Raw genomic sequence first — 19,573 nt, forward strand, 5'->3', positions numbered from 1 at the left:
AATGTCAAGATGAAACCGCGTCCCACGACATCAATAGTGTAGATCGATAGTGTAGATCCAGCTGTACGCCTCAATCTCAAATGAATGGAAAAGATAAGCACTGTCTACTTTCTTGTTTTGGAAAAACATATTTTCCATTCATTTGGAATGGAGGCATATAGCAGGATATATACAACTGATGTCATTGGACATGGTTTCATCTTGACATTAGACTACTTTAGAGGTTGGAAAATGTCTGGAAAAAATGTTCACTTACGAGTGAAATGTCCCTTTAACTGATACTATGGAGGTTATCCATCTAACCTTTTTGCAGTATCCCTTGAGAGGGTCTGAGAACCTCTGATAGGGTGCTACTAGGGATACTTGTCCAAGGCCTCATTAGTGGATGGTATTTAGCCCAAGTTGGATTGAGGCACTTGGTAGGGCACTTGGTGTAGTGTTGGGCACTTGGTTGGGCACATATAGGCAACTCCACCCAAGGGCACTTCATCTAATGGAACTCAACCTCTAGGGTGTAAGTAGAAAGTATGATTAGTGGGTACTCACCATCTCTGTATGGATGGATGAAACCAAATATTCGGAGGCCGTAGTTCTTCCATTTTGGAGCCACAGCCAGCTTCTTCACCGTAGTTCTCGTCTGGAATGATAGACGTGTACAAACCATAAGATGAAGACCTGGACATGTCTGACGGACGGACGGACAGACACAGAGAAGGCAGACGGACGGACAAACAGACAGAGCTCTACAGTATACTCACATGGGGATATAGAGGGAAATGCAGGTTCTTTCGGAGCTGGGCTACAGACGAGCCACACCAGTCCTCAAACACATGGAGGTTGGCCTGCCCTTTGAACTGTGGAGAGAGAGAGAGAGACCAGAGAGAGAAGGGATTCGTTAAAATAAACAATAACAATACTGTACTGTTACTTAACAGACATTTTTATCCTGACTTATAGTACAGTGAGTACATGTTTTCAGTGTGTGCGTGTGTGTGATCCTTTAGGGAACTGAACGAGCAGCATCGGCATGGCTAGCATCACACTCTTACCAACGAAGCCACATAGGTTCACTTTCTGTTCATCACTTCATAACAACTGACCTAATAACCTAATAACTCTAACCTTACTCAAAACACTACAACTGAGTAGCACACATCGTGTGATGATCAAGCCATTACTGTTATTTCTACCAATCTATAATACCATGGATTCTAGCATAGTGATCCCCTCCACTTCCCTCAGGGACGGGCATCAGAGCATTTGACACTGACAAAATAAGAGAAACTCAGAGCTGAGCCTGAACATTGTGTGTCTAAGACAGCTCCGGCAGAAAAAGACCAGCCCCAGAGTTTGACATTTGTCTGCATTAGCTAGGCTGCATGAGGGGAAACAGAGGACCCTCTGAGGCCAGAGAGTTTGGAGCACACACATCAGAAGATATAACAGACTCAGAAGGTTTGTGTGTCATCAGAACATAAAGGGAAATTAAGGGTGACTGGTTTGAGTCCCTCGCATACACTGCAGCCTATGGGTAAACAGCAGGGGGTGGTGAAGCATACACAAAAACACACACACACACACACAGAACACACAGACGCAGAAACGGACACACGCACATACACAAGCATGCATATTTTTTTATTTTTTTATTTAACCTTTATTTAACTAATGTACAGGACCAGTTTCCAAAACACATATTTATCCTACTGACTTGGACTCACCATTGAAAGTGCTTATTAGTGTAAAACGAGGCTTAATCTGTATCCAGAAAAAATGCCTTTATGTTTCAGGGGGAGCAGTTACTTCATCTCTCAGTGAAGGTGACATCATTCCATGCCAGGCTAAACTAAACCTAGTTTGATAACCCTACTCTGCCCGGCGAATCAGAAAACCATCAAACAAAACCAACAAACAAGAAAGGTTCGAGAGGCCAAACGGAAGGGTAAGCATCCCTTTCCGATTCCACATTCCTGCCCATGGCGACTGCTGCTGTTGATGGTAAAAAGTCACATTTGAGTAGTGTCACACAGGTATTCTCGTGGACGGCCTGACCGGGGTCCTACTTATTTCTGTACGGGCGCTGCATTCTAGCCGCCCTGCGCGATATCAGCCGAGCAGCGATTATGAATCATGAATAAAGCATAAGTGATTTGTTTACAAATCTGCTGCACTCTAGTCCTTTACTGAGTGTGTGGTTGTGTGTGTGAGAGAGAGCGAGAGAGAGAGAGAAAGGAGAGAGAGAGAAAATAGTAGCGAGAGGTGAGTGTGGTAGAAAGGGGGACAGGGATTGGAGATAAGGATGGAGTGGTGGAGAGAGGGTTGGAATAGGGCTGGGAGAGGAGAGGAGAGGAGAGGAGAGGAGAGGAGAGGAGAGGAGAGGAGAGGAGAGGAGAGGAGAGGAGAGGAGAGGAGAGGAGAGGAGAGGAAGAGAAAGCAATGGGACAGGGATGGGAGAGGATGGTAAAGGATTTAGCTGATACCAGGATGTCCCAGTGTAAATATGTACCATGCAAAGCTTTTAATAGATTTCCTTTGGCTTTTTAAAAGCAATCCTATTTTAGGTTGTATTTTTTACCCTGCCTGACAAAACATGAATAAGCCACTATTCACTTTATCTACAGCAATTACATTAAACCCAATGCAATTCTGCGGAGGCTAGAGGAGATAGTAATACGTTTTGGGATGCTTAAACACTGGGATGCTAAAATACTATAGAATACTTACAGTATAGCTTTTCTGGTCACACACTGTGTGCTTGTTTACCAAAAGTAGTAAACAACGGAGGGAGGCAAAAATGGGAGAGATGGAGGGAAAAGAGAGAGTGAGAGAGAGAGAGAGAGAGGGAACATAATGTATTTGTGTATTTGTGCATAAAAGCACTTCCGGGTTGGAGCGAGTAGTCGCATTTCGCTTCGCTCCACAGGTAGTATTACATTTCATTTCATTTCATTACAGTACAACGGTTTGATTTGTCTGATCTTAGCTAGCTACATAGCCGTCTTTGTATCAAAGATAATTGTGTAGTTTAGAGTAATTATCGAGGTTAGCTAGCCAGCTATTTTCGCACTTCTAACGTAGTCAACACTGCTAGCTAGCCAGCTAGCCAACTTCTACCGAAGTTGCTATTCTACTGAATAGCAGCACTGTAGAAACTATTACATTACAACGGAACGACTTGATTAGTGTAGTGTTAGCTAGCTACATAGTTGTCTTTGCTGTCTTTGTATCTAAGATAATTGTGTAGTTTAGAGTAACTATCGAGGTTAGCTAGCCAGCTATTTTCGTCCGCCGCGCCACCGTTCTCCTACCTAGTCAACACTGCTAGCCAGCCAGCTAGCCAACTTCTACCGAATAGCAGCACTGTAGAAACTATTACATTACAACGGAACGACTTGACTAGTGTAGTGTTAGCTAGCTACATAGTTGTCTTTGCTGTCTTTGTATCTAAGATAATTGTGTAGTTTAGAGTAATTATCGAGGTTACCTAGCCAGTTATCGAGGTTACCTAGCCAGCTACACTTTCAAACAAAGTCAACAACGCAGCCACTGCTAGCTAGCCTACTTCACCAGTCAGCAGTACTGTATCATTTTAATCATTTTAGTCAATAAGATTTTTGCAACGTAAGCTTAACTTTCTCAACATTCGAAACGTGTAGTCCACTTGTCATTCCAATCTCCTTTGCATTAGCGTAGCCTCTTCTGTAGCCTGTCAACTATGTGTCTGTCTATCCCTGTTCTCTCCTCTCTGCACAGACCATACAAACGCTTCACACCGCGTGGCCGCGGCCACCCTAACCTGGTGGTCCCAGCGCGCACGACCCACGTGGAGTTCCAGGTCTCCGGCAGCCTCTGGAACTGCCGATCTGCGGCCAACAAGGCAGAGTTCATCTCAGCCTATGCTTCCCTCCAGTCCCTCGACTTCTTGGCACTGACGGAAACATGGATTACCACAGATAACACTGCTACTCCTACTGCTCTCTCCTCGTCTGCCCACGTGTTCTCGCACACCCCGAGAGCTTCTGGTCAGCGGGGTGGTGGCATTGGGATCCTCATCTCTCCCAAGTGGTCATTCTCTCTTTCTCCCCTTACCCATCTGTCTATCGCCTCCTTTGAATTCCATGCTGTCACAGTTACCAGCCCTTTCAAGCTTAACATCCTTATCATTTATCGCCCTCCAGGTTCCCTTGGAGAGTTCATCAATGAGCTTGATGCCTTGATAAGCTCCTTTCCTGAGGACGGCTCACCTCTCACAGTTCTGGGTGACTTTAACCTCCCCACGTCTACCTTTGACTCATTCCTCTCTGCCTCCTTCTTTCCACTCCTCTCCTCTTTTGACCTCACCCTCTCACCTTCCCCCCCTACTCACAAGGCAGGCAATACGCTTGACCTCATCTTTACTAGATGCTGTTCTTCCACTAACCTCATTGCAACTCCCCTCCTAGTCTCCGACCACTACCTTGTATCCTTTTCCCTCTCGCTCTCATCCAACACTTCCCACACTGCCCCTACTCGGATGGTATCGCGCCGTCCCAACCTTCGCTCTCTCTCCCCCGCTACTCTCTCCTCTTCCATCCTATCATCTCTTCCCTCTGCTCAAACCTTCTCCAACCTATCTCCTGATTCTGCCTCCTCAACCCTCCTCTCCTCCCTTTCTGCATCCTTTGACTCTCTATGTCCCCTATCCTCCAGGCCGGCTCGGTCCTCCCCTCCTGCTCCGTGGCTCGATGACTCATTGCGAGCTCACAGAACAGGGCTCCGGGCAGCCGAGCGGAAATGGAGGAAAACTCGCCTCCCTGCGGACCTGGCATCCTTTCACTCCCTCCTCTCTACATTTTCCTCTTCTGTCTCCGCTGCTAAAGCCACTTTCTACCACTCTAAATTCCAAGCATCTGCCTCTAACCCTAGGAAGCTCTTTGCCACCTTCTCCTCCCTCCTGAATCCTCCTCCCCCTCCCCCCCCCTTCCTCCCTCTCTGCAGATGACTTCGTCAACCATTTTGAAAAGAAGGTCGACGACATCCGATCCTCGTTTGCTAAGTCAAACGACACCGCTGGTTCTGCTCACACTGCCCTACCCTGTGCTCTGACCTCTTTCTCCCCTCTCTCTCCAGATGAAATCTCGCGTCTTGTGACGGCCGGCCGCCCAACAACCTGCCCGCTTGACCCCATCCCCTCCTCTCTTCTCCAGACCATTTCCGGAGACCTTCTCCCTTACCTCACCTCGCTCATCAACTCATCCTTGACCGCTGGCTACGTCCCTTCCGTCTTCAAGAGAGCGAGAGTTGCACCCCTCCTGAAAAAACCTACACTCGATCCCTCCGATGTCAACAACTACAGACCAGTATCCCTTCTTTCTTTTCTCTCCAAAACTCTTGAACGTGCCGTCCTTGGCCAGCTCTCCTGCTATCTCTCTCAGAATGACCTTCTTGATCCAAATCAGTCAGGTTTCAAGACTAGTCATTCAACTGAGACTGCTCTTCTCTGTGTCACGGAGGCGCTCCGCACTGCTAAAGCTAACTCTCTCTCCTCTGCTCTCATCCTTCTAGACCTATCGGCTGCCTTTGATACTGTGAACCATCAGATCCTCCTCTCCACCCTCTCCGAGTTGGGCATCTCCGGCGCGGCCCACGCTTGGATTGCGTCCTACCTGACAGGTCGCTCCTACCAGGTGGCGTGGCGAGAATCTGTCTCCGCACCACGTGCTCTCACCACTGGTGTCCCCCAGGGCTCTGTTCTAGGCCCTCTCCTATTCTCGCTATACATCAAGTCACTTGGCTCTGTCATATCCTCACATGGTCTCTCCTATCATTGCTATGCAGACGACACACAATTAATCTTCTCCTTTCCCCCTTCTGATAACCAGGTGGCGAATCGCATCTCTGCATGTCTGGCAGACATATCAGTGTGGATGACGGATCACCACCTCAAGCTGAACCTCGGCAAGACGGAGCTGCTCTTCCTCCCGGGGAAGGACTGCCCGTTCCATGATCTCGCCATCACGGTTGACAACTCCATTGTGTCCTCCTCCCAGAGCGCTAAGAACCTTGGCGTGATCCTGGACAACACCCTGTCGTTCTCAACTAACATCAAGGCGGTGACCCGTTCCTGTAGGTTCATGCTCTACAACATTCGCAGAGTACGACCCTGCCTCACACAGGAAGCGGCGCAGGTCCTAATCCAGGCACTTGTCATCTCCCATCTGGATTACTGCAACTCGCTGTTGGCTGGGCTCCCTGCCTGTGCCATTAAACCCCTACAACTCATCCAGAACGCCGCAGCCCGTCTGGTGTTCAACCTTCCCAAGTTCTCTCACGTCACCCCGCTCCTCCGCTCTCTCCACTGGCTTCCAGTTGAAGCTCGCATCCGCTACAAGACCATGGTGCTTGCCTACGGAGCTGCGAGGGGAACGGCACCTCCGTACCTTCAGGCTCTGATCAGGCCCTACACCCAAACAAGGGCACTGCGTTCATCCACCTCTGGCCTGCTCGCCTCCCTACCTCTGAGGAAGTACAGTTCCCGCTCAGCCCAGTCAAAACTGTTCGCTGCTCTGGCACCCCAATGGTGGAACAAACTCCCTCACGACGCCAGGTCAGCGGAGTCAATCACCACCTTCCGGAGACACCTGAAACCCCACCTCTTTAAGGAATACCTAGGATAGGATAAAGTAACCCTTCTAACCCCCCCCCCCCCCCCCCCCCCCTTAAAAGAGTTAGATGCACTATTGTAAAGTGGTTGTTCCACTGGATATCATAAGGTGAATGCACCAATTTGTAAGTCGCTCTGGATAAGAGCGTCTGCTAAATGACTTAAATGTAAATGTAAATGTATTTTGACCAGTATCAGAGTCACTCAAGGATCTGTCATTCATTATTGGGAAACAGACACGTTCTTTACTCAAGGTCAATATATAGTTCAATTGGTACAGAAAGCGGTTTTCAGACTGCCCTTTCAGAAGTGCGTTTGAGTAGCCCAGCAGTGTGTCCTGGATAGAGTGACTTGACACATGATTCAGAAGTCACATAGGTTAATAACATAATATTATGCCACATTTTCCAAAAGTGTATTATTTTTTTCGCATGTGAATCTTGCGGGAATTGAACGCACAAGCTTGTCATTGCTAGCACCATGTTCTTACCAGCTGAGCTACACAGAACCACAAACGGTTTGTGATTTTCTACTGACAAATCTAAATTGTAACACATTGAGCCCATCATGTCTGCTATCTCCAGTATCATGTGTAGAGAGAGGTATTCCTGTAGCAGATCCCACATTGAGGTTACATACCAAATGGCACCATATTCCCTACATAGTGCATTCATAGGGAATAGGGTGCCATTTGGGACACACCCTGACTCTATTTCTGCTATGCTTCCACGTGTAACCGATGTGAAATAGCTAGCTAGTTAGCGGTGGTGCGCGCTAATAGCGTTTCAATCGGTGACGTCACTCGCTCTGAGACCTTGAAGTAGTTGCTCCCCTTGCTCTGCAAGGGCCGTGGCTTTTGTGGAGCGATGGGTAACGATATTTCGAGGGTGGCTGTTGTCGGTGTGTGCAGAGGGTCCCTGGTTCGGGGCGAGGAGAGGCATGGAAGCAATACTGCTACACACGCACACCATGACGGGATGTCCGTAGGTACTCTGATGCTTCCCCATCTCTCTACCACTATCGCTCTTTTCTCTGTCTCTTCCATCTCTTCCTTCCTTCCCTCCCTCCCTCTCCATTTCTCTTTCCTCTCTCTGTCTTTTCTATCTCTCTCTTTTCCGCTCTCTATATACCGTCTTTCTTTTTCTATCCCTCCCTCCCTCTCTCTCTCACTTCAGTCTTCCCTCCAGGATCTGTCCTATATATAGCTCTGAGCTACATTCCTCTCACAGCAGCTCACACACGCACGCACAAACACACACACACACTATGCCTGGTGTTGATTTAGAGAAAAGAGAGGAATATTTGAAGGCTCTTCCTATGGATTCGGCATATACTGTATGTCTAGAAGAAAGACAGAAGTAGAGAGGGAGAGAGCATGAAAGAGAGAGAGCGAAAGAGAGAGCGAAAGAGAGAAAGAGAGGTTATTAATAACGGTTAAATAAAGAGCTTTTTCAAAACCAACGTCTCCTCTCCATTCTGTTATCAGCACCAGAATACAGCAGCCCATCTCCTACGGGACACACACATCTTTCTGGGAATGTTGCTTTTTACATTGTGGGAAGCCTCAGCTTGCCAGTTGGCTTGGCACTGACAAATGGCTGAGCGTCGCTCCAGCTGACGAGCCAGTCGCACCGGCTGACATTGAAAATCCCCTTGGGAGGAAGAAACTGAGACACAATGTTCCCAACAACAGCCCATCAGTGTATACCTAATACCACAATCCATGTGGCAGTGGATAAAGCATTACAGTAGTGTGACTCAATACAAATGATACACCTCAATAACGTGGGATATACAGTACATACACATACATAAATATACAGGTTTTGGAGAGGAGTAAGTGTCTTGCTCAAGGGCACAATGGCAGGCATCAATGATTTGATACCAGCAACACTCCAGTTGCCAGCTCACTTCACGACAGATTTTTGTTGTCGGACCCATGATTCAAACTGGCAACTCCGGGTTGCTGGCTCGCCTCTCTAACCGCTCGGCTACCTGTCACCCCATGTGACTCCATGTCTCAACCTGGTCTCAGAGCATTTTGTATTATTCTGTACGCAAATCCGAGGAACTCTATTTCGTATAATATGTTACGTTTCATATGGTATGTATTAATTTGTGGATGGCCATCATCCATTTTGCATGATATGTTACGAATTACAATGCATATTATAATGTTACGAATTTGCTTAACCCTCCTGTTGTGTTCGTTTCATGTTAATTAATTCTGTGTTCCCGGTCCAAAATGACCGCCCCATTATAGCTGATTATAAATCCATAATAACACATATATTATCACCTAATGTTGTGTTAGATCTTTTTCTCAAATTAAGCTCTTGTGAACATTACCATTTTTGAACATGTATTTGCTATTTATGGCCTGCAGGCCTCAATGTCCTGAGTTCATAGAACTCGTTTTTGAGTAAAAAAAAGCATAATGTATGGATTATTTTGACTACAACAAATACTCAGATGAAACATATTGTGCTATTTATCCCAGACTACTTTGTGTCAAAGTTTAACAAGGACTCTCTCCTCCTCACCAGTGTCATGATCGAATATATGATCATACACAAATACAGTATATCATTTGGTCATTGTCCTGCCACAATGTTGTGAGCAAGGCCTCAAAAAAGCTTTATATATCAGAGCTGCGAGAAAAGTTCTAAACTCATCAAAAAAATAAACGTCCTCTCACTGTCAACTGCGTTTATTTTCAGAAAACTTAACATGTGTAAATATTTGTATGAACCTAAGATTCAACAACTGAGACATAAACTGAACAAGTTCCACAGACATGTAACTAACAGAAATTGAATAATGTGTCCCTGAACAAAGGGGGGGTCAAAATCAAAAGTAACAGTCAGTATCTGGTGTGGCCACCAGCTGCATTAAGTACTGCAATGCATCTCCTCCTCATGGACTGCACCAGATTTGCCAGTTCTTGCTGTGAGATGTTACCCCACTCTTCCACCAATGCACCTGCAAGTTAGCTGACATTTCTGGGGGGAATGGCCCTAGCCCTCACCCTCCGATCCAAAAGGTCCCAGACGGGATTGAGATCCGGGCTCTTCGCTGGCCATGGCAGAACACTGACATTCCTGTCTTGCAGGAAATCCCGCAGAGAACTATCAGCATGGCTGGTGACACTGTCATGCTGGAGGGTCATGTCAGGATGAGCCTGCAGGAAGGGTACCACATGAGGGAGGAGGATGTCTTCCCTGTAACGCACAGCATTGAGATTGCCTGCAATGACAACAAGCTCAGTCCGATGATGGTGTGACACAACGCCCCAGACCATGACGGACCCTCCACCTCCAAATCGATCCCGCTCCAGAGTACAGGCCTCGGTGTAACGCTCATTCCTTCGACGATAAACACGAATCCGATCATCACCCTTGGTGAGACAAAACTGCGACTCGTCAGTGAAGAGCACTTTTTGCCAGTCCTGTCTGGTGATGTCTGGTGAGGACCTGCCTTATAACAGGCCTACAAGCCCTCATTCCAGCCTCTCTCAGCCTATTGCGGACAGTCTGAGCACTAATGGAGGGATTGTGCATTCCTGGTGTAACTCGGGCAGTTGTTGTTGTCATCCTGTACTTGTCCCGAGGTGGGATGTTTGGATGTACCGATCCTGTGCAGGTGTTGTTACACGAGGTCTGCCACTGCGAGGACGATCAGCTGTCCGTCCTGTCTCCCTGTAGCGCTGTCTTAGGCGTCTCACAGTACGGACATTGTAATTTATTGCCCTGGCCACATCTGCAGTCCTCATACCTCCTTGCAACATGCCTAAGGTACGTTCACGCAGATGAGCAGGGACCCTGGGCATCTTTCTTTTGGTGTTTTTCAGAGTCAGTAGAAAGGCCTCTTTAGTGTCCTAAGTTTTCATAAATGTGACCTTAAATGCCTACCGTCTGTAAGCTGTTAGTGTCTTAACGACCGTTCCACAGGTGCTTGTTCATTAATTGTTTATGGTTCATTCAACAAGCATGGGGAAACAGTGTTTAAACCCTTTACAATGAAGATCTGTGAAGTTATTTGGATTTTTACGAATTATCTTTGAAAGGGTCCTGAAAAAGGGGCGTTTATATATTATTGAAACAATGTTGTGATTGTTTGTGAGAATGCCAACAGGTGTGGTTCCCATGGGGAACATATTTTATTGTGGAAAGGTTCTCTTGGGGGTTGCCATGGAAGCCAAGAAGGTGAGGTGTGTGCGTGTGTGTGTGTGTGTGTGTGTGTGCTCAAACATACAGTACATGCATGTGGGGGTATGGGAGAGGAAGTGTGTCCATCTGATGAATGGGCATGTGCCTGAACTCAATTTTCTACACTAATTGTAGTCTCACCCATTAATTTCTAATGACCGGTCATTTTTGACCGGGAACACCACAGGTGTACAGCAGTTAAATAAAACACACAAAATGTTATAAAAATCATCTAAATGTATGTTGTGTGTTCAGATGCCCTGTGTGGACAGGGAACCTTATGACAATCAGATTAAATGAACTACATTTTTCAGAGAGAAAACTTGTAAATCGGTCCAATTTGACCGGAACACAGCAGGAGGGTTAATGTATGATCTGTTACGAATTCTAGCTTGGTGGCTAGCAATAGCTAGCTTGCTAATTTAAGCAAGGCTACACTCTTAGAAAAAAAGTTGCTATATAGAACCTAAAAGTGTTCTACCTGGAACCAAAAAGGGTTCACCTATTGGGAAAGCCAAAAAACGCTTTTGGAACCCATTTTTCTAAGAGTGTAGCGGTTAGGGTAAGGAGTCAGATTAAAGGGTTAGGGAGTTTGGTTAAAGGGTTAGAGGAAGGGTTAGCTAACATGATATGTAGTTGCAAAGTAGCTAAAAAGTAGTAAGTAGTTGAAAAACTGCTAATTAGCTAAAATGTTAAAGTTGTCCGTGATGACATTTGAACTCCCAACCTTCGGGTTGCTAGACATTCGCGTTATAAGCCCACCCAACCAACTTTCATTTTTGCCATAGCCCTTTCCTGCAATCAAATAACTAGAGGCCTCATGGGTGGAATGTTATTCATATTTTTTTTTTAACAGCTGGAATTGCTGGTGTTTCTATGTCAAACAGTTGTGTTATATTTCAGTCTTCTGTGATGTACAGTACCTGTCAAAAGTTTTAGAACACCTACTCATTCAAGGGTTTTTCTTTATTTTTACTATTTTCTACATTGTAGAACAATTGCCTTCTTAAAAGTTAATTTGTGGAATTTCTTTCCTTTTTAATGTGTTTGAGCCAATCAGTTGTGTTGTGACAAGATGGGTGGGGGGGGGGGGGGGGGGGGTATACGGAAGATAGCCCTATTTGGGAAAAGACCAAGTCCTTATTATGGCAAGAACTGCTCAAATAAGCAAAGAGTCCATCATTACTTTAAGACATTCATCAAGTGCCATTGCAAAACCATCAAGCGCTATGATGAAACTGGATCTCATGAGGACCGCCACGGGAAAGGAAAACCCAGAGTTAGAGGATAACATTCATTAGAGTTACCAGCCTCAGAAACTGAAGCCCAAATAAATGCTTCACAGAGTTCAAATAACAGACACATCTCAACATCAACTGTTCAGAGGAGACTGTGTGAATCAGGCCTTCATGGTCGAATTGCCGCAGAGAAACCACTACTAAAGGAAAACAACAAGAAGAAGAGACATCATGGCCAATGTATTCAACCTTTTCTGGCCCATTGTGTTGCATGTGAATGTTTATCGTTTTAAGCTTGGAAAAGAGACCCTTAAACCCAGAGTTGGACCACACACCCGCTCCACTGAATGGCAGGCTAGTGAATGCTTTGCAATGCTTGCAGTTAGCCACTGATTCCATACAAGCCACTCATTGTTGAATTTGCGATTTCCAACTTGTTGTATAATGTTTATGTCCAATAGCCGATGACCACCGATATGTTTTATCTCTAATTTCTCTTCATATGACAAGGATTGAAAAGGATTTTCCAGAAGATTGTTGACTTGATTCATAACAATGAGTGCTTTCTAGCTTGCTTGCTAAGATTTTGAAAGTATGATGTTGACATGACAAAACCAATCAAAGCTATGGTAGATATAACGTGATTTGACATCATTTTATCTGTGGCCAATGACCTTGAGCATTCTTGGATGGGCACTTCTAATGTAACTCTATGGCAGCACCCAAAGGGCTTGAAGTTCTCCCTGTAGATTTTGCGGTGGCGTAGTGTCCCCATGAATGACAGAACACTGAGCCAATCACGGCACAACTAGAGAGCAATACCAACCCCTACTCTATATATATTCAGCTGGCTGCCCCACCATCACAGAAAGCACCGAGCTAGGCTGAAACACCTGCATTTTGGAGCTGCCTTACTCAAGAAAGTAAAAAAGGGACCATGTTTGTATGTGGCTTAAATAACTTTATTAATTTTACAATGTTCGCAAACTGATATCTGACACGTATTAAAGGCAATATAACACGCAAATCAGGATTTTAAAAAGATATATCTACAGTGCATTCGGAAAGTATTCAGACCCCTGCCCTTTTTCCACATTTTCTTATGTTACAGCTGTATTCTAAAATGGTTTACAAAAACAATTTCCTCATTAATCTACACAGATGGTCACTCTGACAGAGCTCCAGAGTTCCTCTGTGGAGATGGGAGAGCTTTCCAGAAGGACAACCATCTCTGGAGCACTCCATCAATCAGGCTTTTGTGGTAGAGTAGCCAGAAGGAAGCCACTCCTCAGTAAAAGGCACATGGCAGCCCGCTTGGAGTTTGCAAAAAGGCACCAAAAGGACTCTCAGACCATGAGAAACAAGATTCTCTGGTCTGATGAAACAAAGAATAAACTCTTTGACCTGAATGCCAAGCGTTACGTCTGGAGGAAACCTGGCACCATCCCTATGGTGAAGCACGGTGGTGGCAGCATCATGCATCAAGCATCAGCATCATTTCTCCGTTTATCTTTCCCTCCATCGTCAGGATGGAGGGAAAGATAAACGGAGAAATGTAGAGAGAGAGATCATTGATGAAAACCTGATCCAGAGTGCTCAGGACTTCAGACTGGGGCGAAGGTTCACCTTCCAACAGGACAACACCCTAAGGACACAGCCAAGACAATAAATCAAATGTATTTCTAAAGCCCTTTTTACATCAGCTGATGTCACAAAGTGCTATACAGAAACCCAGCCTAAAACCCCAAACAGCAAGCAATGCAGATGTAGAAGCACGGTGGCTAGGAAAAACACACAACGCAGGAGTGGCTTCAAGACAAGTCTCTGAATGGCCTTGAGTGGCCCAGCCTGAGCCCGGACTTGAACCCGATGGAATATCTCTGGAGAGACCTGAAAATAGCTGTGCAGTGACGCTCCCCATCCAAACTGACAGCGCTTGAGAGGATCTGTAGAGAAGAATAGGAGAAACTCCCCAAATAATGACGTTTTTGCTACGTCATTCTGGGGTATTGTGTGTAGATTGACGAGGGTAAAAAATGATTTAATCTATTTTAGAATAAGGCTGAAAGGAAACACCATGTGGAAAAAGTCAAGGGGTCTGAATACTTTCCGAATGCACTGTATATATACAGTACCAGTCAAAAGTCTGGACACACCTACTCATTCAAGGGTTTTTCTTTATTTTTATAATTTTAGTGAAGACATCAAAACTATGAAATAACACATATGGAATCATGTAGTAACCCAGAAAAGTGTTCTAAATATATTTTAGATTCTTCAAAGTTGCCACCCTTTGCCTTGATGACAGATTCGCACACTCTTGACAATCTCTCAACCAGCTTCATGAGGAACGCTTTTTCCAACAGTCTTGAAGGAGATCCCATATATACTGGGCAATTGTTGGCTGCTTTTCCTTCACTCTGCGGTCCAACTCATCCCAAACCATCACAATTGGATGGAGGTCAGGTGATTGTGGCCAGGTCATCTGATGCAGCACTCCATCACTCTCCTTCTTGGTCAAATAGCCCTTACACAGCCTGAAGTGTGTTTTGTGTCATTGTCCTGTTGAAAAACAAATGATAGTCCCACTAAACCAGATGGGATGGTGTATCGCTGCAGAATGCTGTGGTAGCCATGCTGGTTTTAAGTGTTCCTTTAATTCTAATGAAATCACTGACAGTGTCACCAGCAAAGCACACCCACACCATCACACCTCCTCTTCCATGCTTCACGGTGGGAACCACACAGAGATCATCCGTTCACCTACTCTGCGTCTCACCAAGACACAGCGGTTGGAACAAAAATCTCAAATTTGGACTCATAAGACCAAAGGACAGATTTCCACCGGTCTAATGTCCATTGCTCATCTTTCTTGGCCCAAACAAGTCTCTTCTTCTTATTGGTGTCTTTTAGTAGTGGTTTCTTTGCAGCAATTTGAAAATGAAGGCCTGATTCATGTAGTCTCCTCTGAACTGTTGATGTTGAGATGTGTCTGTTATTTGGGCTGCAATCTGAGGTGCAGTTAAAACTTCGGGATCGGTGTCCCTTCCACGGGACGGTTGAGCTAACGTAGGCTAATGCGATTAGCATGAGGTTGTAAGTAACAAGAAAATTTCCCAGGACATATACGGAAAAAGTTTGGGCACCCCTCTGAGGCTACATAATAATTTACTCTGTCGTCACAGAAAATGATCACAGTGGCATGCCATTCATTTTCTAATAAAAGCTGAGTACTGGGGTATTGTCCAGACAAAGATGTTTAGTGTAGCAATATTAAGTTGTATGAAATTAAATCAGATGTGAAAAATAGGCTATGCAAAAATGTGGGCACCCTTGTCATTCTGTTGATTTGAATACCTGTAACTACTTAGCACTGATTAATTGGAACACACAATTGGTTTGGTGAGCTCATTAAGCCTTGAACTTCATAGACAAGTGCATCCAATCATGAGAAAGGGTATTTAAGGTGGCCAATTGCAAGTTGTTGTTCTCTTTGACTCTCCTCTGAAGAGTGGCAACATCGGGGCCTCAAAACAACTCTCAAATGACCTGAAAACAAAGATTGTTCAACATTATGGTTTAGAGGAAGGCTACAAAAAGCTATCGCAGAGATTTAAGCTGTCAGTGTCCACTGTGAGGAACATAGTGAGGAAATGGAAGACCACAGGCACAGTTCTTGTTAAGGCCAGAAGTGGCAGGCCAAGTAAAATATCGGAGAGGCAAAGGCGAAGGATGGTGAGAACGGTCAAAAACAGCCCACAGACCACCTCCAAAGACCTACAACATCATCTTGCTGCAGATGGTGTCACTGTGCATCGTTCAACAATTCAGCGGACTTTGCACAAGGAGAAGCTGTTTGGGAGAGTGATGCAGAAGAAGCCTTTTCTGCACACGCCACAAACAGAGTCGCTTGAGGTATGCAAACGCACATTTGGACAAGCCAGCTTCATTTTGGAATAAGGTGCTGTGGACTGATGAAACAAAGATTGAGTTATTTGGTCATAACAAGGGACGTTATGCATGGCGGCAAAAGAACACAGCGTTCCAAGAAAAACACTTGCTACCCACAGTAAAATTTGCTGTGGGGCTGTGTGGCCAGTGCCGGTACTGGGAATCTTGTTAAAGTTGAGGGTCGCATGGATTCCACTCAATATCAGCAGATTCTTGGGAATAATGTTGAAGAATCAGTCACAAAGTTGAAGTTACGCCGGCGCTGGATGTTTCAACAAGACAACGACCCAAAACACTGCTCAAAATCTACCCGGGCATTTATGCAGAGGAACAAGTACAATGTTCTGGAATGGCCATCCCAGTCCCCAGACCTGAATATCATTGAGAATCTGTGGGATGATTTGAAGCGGGCTGTCCATGCTCGGCAACCATCAAACCTAACTGAACTGGAGATGTTTTGTAAGGAGGAATGTTCCGAAATACCTTCATCCAGAATCCAGACACTCATTAGAGGCTATGGGAAGCATCTAGAGGCTGTTATTTTAGCAAAAGGAGGCTCTAACAAATATTGATGTGATTTTTTCTATTGGGGTGCCCAAATTTATGCACCTGTCTAATTTTGTTTTGATGCATATTGCACATTTTCTGTTAATCCAATAAACCTAATTTCACTACTGAAATATTACTGTGTCCATCAGTTATTTGATAGATCAAAATGAAATTGCTGATCCAAACACCCAATTATTTATAAATGGAAATCATGGAAATTGTCAGGGGTGCCCAAACTTTTTCATACGACTGTATCTGATATTGGCAGAAAGCTTAAATTCTTGTTAATCTAACTGCACTGTCCAATTTACAGTAGCTATTACAGTGAAAGAATACCATGCTATTGTTTGAGGAGAGTGCACAATTTTGAACTTGAAAAGTTATTAATAAACCAATTAGGCACATTTGGGCAGTCTTGATACAAAACTTTGAACAGAAATACAATGGTTCATTGGACCAGTCTAAAACTTTGCACATACACTAAATTGCACCTGGGCTGGAATAATACATTATGGCCTTTCTGTTGCATTTCAAAGATGATGGTACAAAAAAATAAAAGAACGGTTGTCTGTGAAGCATTTATTTGGGCTTCAATCTGAGTTTCAGTTAACTCTAAAGAACGTGTCCTCTGCAGCAGAGGTAACTCTGGGTCTTTCATTCCTGTGGCGGTCCTCATGAGAGCCAGTTTCATCATAGCGCTTGATGGTTTTGCGACTGCACTTGATGAAATTTTCAAAGTTCTTGAAATTTTCCGGATTGACTGACCTTCATGTCTTAAAGTAATGATGGACTGTTGTTTCTCTTTGATTATTTGAGCTGTTCTTGCCATAATATGGGCTTGGTCTTTTACTAAATAGGGCTATCTTCTGTATACCACCCCTACCTTGTCACAACACAACTGATTGGCTCAAATGCAATAAGAAGATAAGAAATTCCACAAATGTACTTTTAACAAGGCACACCTGTTAATTGAAATGCATTCCAGGTGTCTACCTCATTAAGCTGGTTGAGAGAATGCCAACATTATGCGAAGCTGTCATCAAGGCAAAGGGTGGCTACTTTGAAGAATCTCAAATATAAAATATTTTTTGATTTGATTAACACTTTTTGGGTTACTACATGATTCCATATTGTTATTTATAGTTTTGATGTCTTCACTATTATTCTACAATGTAGAAATAGTAAAAATAAAGAAAAACCCTTGAATGAGTAGTTGTGTCGTCCGAACATTTGACTGGCACTGTATATATATATATATATATATATATAAATATGTAAATATATATAATCACACACATTCTGCGTGGAATGACGGCTGATCACTGTATGTAACGACACCAAACATAACATATCATACTAATTCGAGTGTCCCGGATTTACATTTACTATGTCACGTCTAATCTATGACACCACGCTGCATGTCTGGAGTGATATATTTTAGATTAGTGCAGTGGTCCTCTCCCTATGAATTTCTACTGAAGACCCAGGCATGGATTCCGTAGACTGTACTATTGTATACTGGCCTAATAATCTTACGGGAGTCATCATCCAAATGCACAAAACTAGTGCAGCCATATTTCCCCTGCAGCAGGGAGACTATTCACACAGAGAGAAGAACAACTAAGTATGAGGCCATCAATTAATAAATTACACTTTTGGAGTGTAATGTCCCTTTAAGACTAATCAGCCATTACATGACTCACTATGATCTCCCATTATAAATCATAATAAACTCTAGCTACCTGTATGTTGTTTATTGTCAACATTTCCATCCGTCTTTGACCCTTTACATGACACTGTCTATGATTGATAATCTACCACTCCTTATAAGGACATGCTGTCTGTCATGCTTTGCTTTATATAACTGTATTAAAGGCACTGAGATGACTGTGGAGTGTAAAGTCAAGAGTTCTGGAGGATATAGCCTAGCGTATCCAGATGGCATTCAGTAGACTAAGTTTGACTCTGAAGCCTGACTCGTGAGGCTACTGAGAGAGTATGGTGTGCATCCCAAATGGCACCCTATTCCCTATATAGTGCACTACTTTTGATCAGGGCCCATAGGACTCTGTTAAAAACTCATGCACTATTAAGGGAGTAAGGTGCCATTTGTCTTTGAATTTATATAAATCCTATGTACAGTTGAAGTCGGAAGTTTACATACACCTTAACCAAATACATTTAAACTCAGTTTTTCACAATTCCTGACATTTAATCCAAGTAAAAATTCCCTGTTTAAGGTCAGTTAGGATCACCACTTTATTTTACGAATGTGAAATGTCAGAATAATAGTAAAGAGAATGATTTATTTCAGCTTTTATTTCTTTCATCACATTCCCATTGGGTCAGAAGTTTACATATACTCAATTATTATTTGGTAGCATTGCCTTTATATTGTTTAACTTGAGTCAAATGTTTCGGGTAGCCTTCCACAACCTTCCTGCAATAAGTTGGGTGAATTTTGGCCCATTCCTCCTGACCGAGCTGGTGTAACTGAGTCAGGTTTGTAGGCCTCCTTGCTCGCACATGCTTTTCAGGTCTGCCCACAAATTTTCTTTAGGATTGAGGTCAGGGCTTTGTGATGGCCACTCCAATACCTTGACGTTGTTGTCCTTAAGCCATTTTGACACAACTTTGGAAGTATACTTGGGGTCATTGTCCATTTGGAAGACCCATTTGCGACCAAGCTTAAACTTCCTGACTGATGTCTTGAGATGTTGCTTCAATATATCCACATAATTTTCCTGCCTCATGATGCCATCTATTTTGTGAAGTGCACCAGTCCCTCCTGCAGCAAAGCACCCCCACAATATGATGCTGCCACCCCCGTGCTTCACGGTTGGGATGGTGTTCTTCGGCTTGCAAGCATCCCCCTTTTTCCTCCAAACATAACAATGGTCATTATGGCCAAACAGTTCTATTTTTGTTTCATCAGACCAGAGGACATTTCTCCAAAAAGTACGATCTTTGTCCCCATGTGCAGT

At 44.2% G+C, this 19,573-nt stretch overlaps 1 protein-coding gene across 1 annotated transcript in view; it reads right to left on the reverse strand.

Annotated features, from left to right (window-relative positions):
• b4galnt4a (beta-1,4-N-acetyl-galactosaminyl transferase 4a) overlaps positions 1 to 19,573 on the reverse strand; it is a 188,217-nt gene that overhangs the window by 157,920 nt on the left and 10,724 nt on the right. Inside the window, exons 2-3 of the mRNA XM_039017968.1 lie at positions 759 to 854; positions 547 to 637 (exon numbers count right to left, since the gene is read on the reverse strand). Coding sequence (XP_038873896.1) covers positions 547 to 637; positions 759 to 854 — 187 coding nt within the window. The remainder of the gene's footprint in view (positions 1 to 546; positions 638 to 758; positions 855 to 19,573) is intronic.

Source organism: Salvelinus namaycush, chromosome 21, assembly GCF_016432855.1.
Source record: "Salvelinus namaycush isolate Seneca chromosome 21, SaNama_1.0, whole genome shotgun sequence".
NCBI classification, from domain to species: Eukaryota; Metazoa; Chordata; class Actinopteri; order Salmoniformes; family Salmonidae; genus Salvelinus; species Salvelinus namaycush.